Raw genomic sequence first — 2,272 nt, 5'->3', positions numbered from 1 at the left:
CTGCAAATTAAAATGAGATCGTAGGAATGCCTGGGTGGCTCAGTTGGTTAAGTAGCTGCCTTCGGCTCAGGTCATGATCCCAGCGTCCTGGGATCGAGTCCCACATCGGGCTCCTTGCTTGGCAGGGAGCCTGCTTCTCCCTCTGCCTCTGCCTGCCATTCTGTCTGCCTGTGCTCACTCTCTCTCCCTCTCTGACAAATAATAAAATCTTAAAAATAAATAAATAAAATGAGATCGTATTTTTCAAACACAAAATTACTAAAAATATTTTTAAATCATAGTACGTTAATATGAGCACCAATGACTACAACAAGACTGATACAACTTTCTCAGAAATCTACGTGACATGCTCAGAAGTGTTCAGATCATTTGACCATAATCCTACATTCAAATCTACCCTGAAGAATATATTTGAAATGCAAAGAATTGTTGAAAGATGTGTGTCTTATTAAATTATGGCCCTTAAATTCTCCTTTCTTCTCCAGAAATATTGACTCATGAAGACCAAAGCCTGGTGAGGGTAAGAAAGGCCCTGGTGGGGTCCAGGTACAGAAACCAGGCCTCCTGTATCTCTTATCTTCCCAGAGCCATCCTGCACCCCAGGAATGATGTCAGCATGGAGCAATGGCAGCTCCAATGTGTCCTATACCAGCTTCCTCCTGGTGGGCTTCCCAGGGCTGCAGGGGTCCCGCGCCCTCCTGGTGTTGCCCTTCCTCAGCCTCTACCTGGTAATCCTCTCTGCCAACGCACTGGTCATCCACACGGTGGTTGCCCAGAGGAGCCTGCATCAACCCATGTACCTGCTCATCGCTCTGCTCCTGGCTGTCAGCATCTGTGTTGCCACCACCGTGATGCCCGCCATGATGTTCAGCTTCTCCACGCACTTCAACCGCATCTCCCTGCCTCGCTGTCTGCTCCAGATGTTCTGCATCTATTTCCTCATTGTCTTTGACTGCAACATCCTGCTGGTCATGGCCCTGGACCGCTATGTTGCAATCTGCTACCCTCTCCGCTACCCCAAAATAGTGACGGGACAGTTGCTGGCTGGCCTGCTGGGCGTGGCAGCTGCCAGGAGCACTTGCATCGTCGCTCCGGTGGTGGGACTGGCCTCCCAGGTTCACTTTTGCCGCTCAGACATAATCCACTACTTTGCCTGTGAGCACATGGCCCTAATGAAGCTCTCCTGCGGGGACAACTCCCTGAACAAGACTGTGGGGCTCACTGTCCGCATCTTCAACAGAGTCCTGGACATGCTGCTCCTTGGAGCTTCCTACTCCCGCATCATCCATGCCGCCTTCCAGATTTCATCTGGCAGAGCTCGTTCAAAGGCCCTGAACACCTGTGGCTCCCACCTGCTGGTCATCTTCACCATCTACTCTTCCACCATGTCCTCGTCCATCGTCTACCGTGTGGCTCGCACTGCCTCCCAGGATGTGCACAACCTACTCAGTGCCTTCTACCTGCTGCTCCCATGTCTAGTAAACCCCATCATCTATGGAGCCAGGACCAAGGAAATCAGGCAGCACCTGGCAATTCTGTTCCAAAGGGAACAGCTACCTGCACCACCTGAGAAACCCCAGTCTCTGCCCTCACAAGGGGAGCTTCCTGCCTAACTCTTTGGAATTAGAGGTCCCACAGTCACTCTCACTAGCAAGAGGATAAATGTGTCAGTGAGTCATCCTGCCATATTCTGGCTTTGACTATCTGCCTTCATCTTTGAGAGTCTTTTATCCATTTTCTGTAAACAGCTACTAATCCAGAGTTATACAGTATAACTGTATAACTTACTATAAGCTTACTATAAAGTAAGCTTCTGTCTCTGCCTTCTAAACTTTCTCCCCTTTTTTCTGCATGTGATTTTCATTCATTCATATATAATTTTCAAACAGCTACTTTACATACACCATGCTAACCCTATGATTGCAAAGAAAGGGGGGAAAAAACAGTCTCTTCCCTGAAGGAGGCTCCAGGCTATAAAGTTCCCATGGTATAAAGACATGGAATATCAATGATAGCTTTATGTATAAAACTCTGTAGGAACACAGAGGAAAGACAACTACTCAAAACTCTTCACTGAGAAGGTGAATTTGAGTTATGTTTGAAAGATAAGATAAGATGTTTGCAGGAGAGGAAGGAGACAGAAGAAAAGGCATTTCAAGCCAAAAGCAGCAGTGGGTGCAAAGGCACAGAGGCATGGGTAGACACGGCCGAGTGGACTCTCCCCACCAAACCCAGTCTCCCTGCATAGGAGCAGTACAGGCCAGGCAGGGAA

At 48.4% G+C, this 2,272-nt stretch overlaps 1 protein-coding gene across 1 annotated transcript; it reads left to right on the top strand.

Annotated features, from left to right (window-relative positions):
• Window positions 1-313: 313 nt before the first annotated feature.
• Window positions 314-1,661, top strand: LOC309840467 (olfactory receptor 52K1-like). Its single transcript, XM_082682563.1, has one exon. The coding sequence runs from the start codon at window positions 606-608 to the stop codon at window positions 1,611-1,613; it is 1,008 nt and encodes a 335-aa protein (XP_082538689.1). The 5' UTR covers window positions 314-605; the 3' UTR covers window positions 1,614-1,661.
• Window positions 1,662-2,272: the final 611 nt, after the last annotated feature.

This window comes from Mustela nivalis, assembly GCF_964662115.1.
Source record: "Mustela nivalis genome assembly, chromosome: 9".
Classification (NCBI taxonomy): domain Eukaryota; kingdom Metazoa; phylum Chordata; class Mammalia; order Carnivora; family Mustelidae; genus Mustela; species Mustela nivalis.
The sequence above is the reverse complement of the archived record's forward strand: the minus strand, read 5'-3'. Positions and strand labels throughout refer to the sequence as shown.

Excerpts from the sequence above, each read along its gene's own strand:
- LOC309840467 (XM_082682563.1), top strand. The coding sequence starts at position 606 with ATGATGTCAGCATGGAGCAATGGCAGCTCCAATGTGTCCTATACCAGC.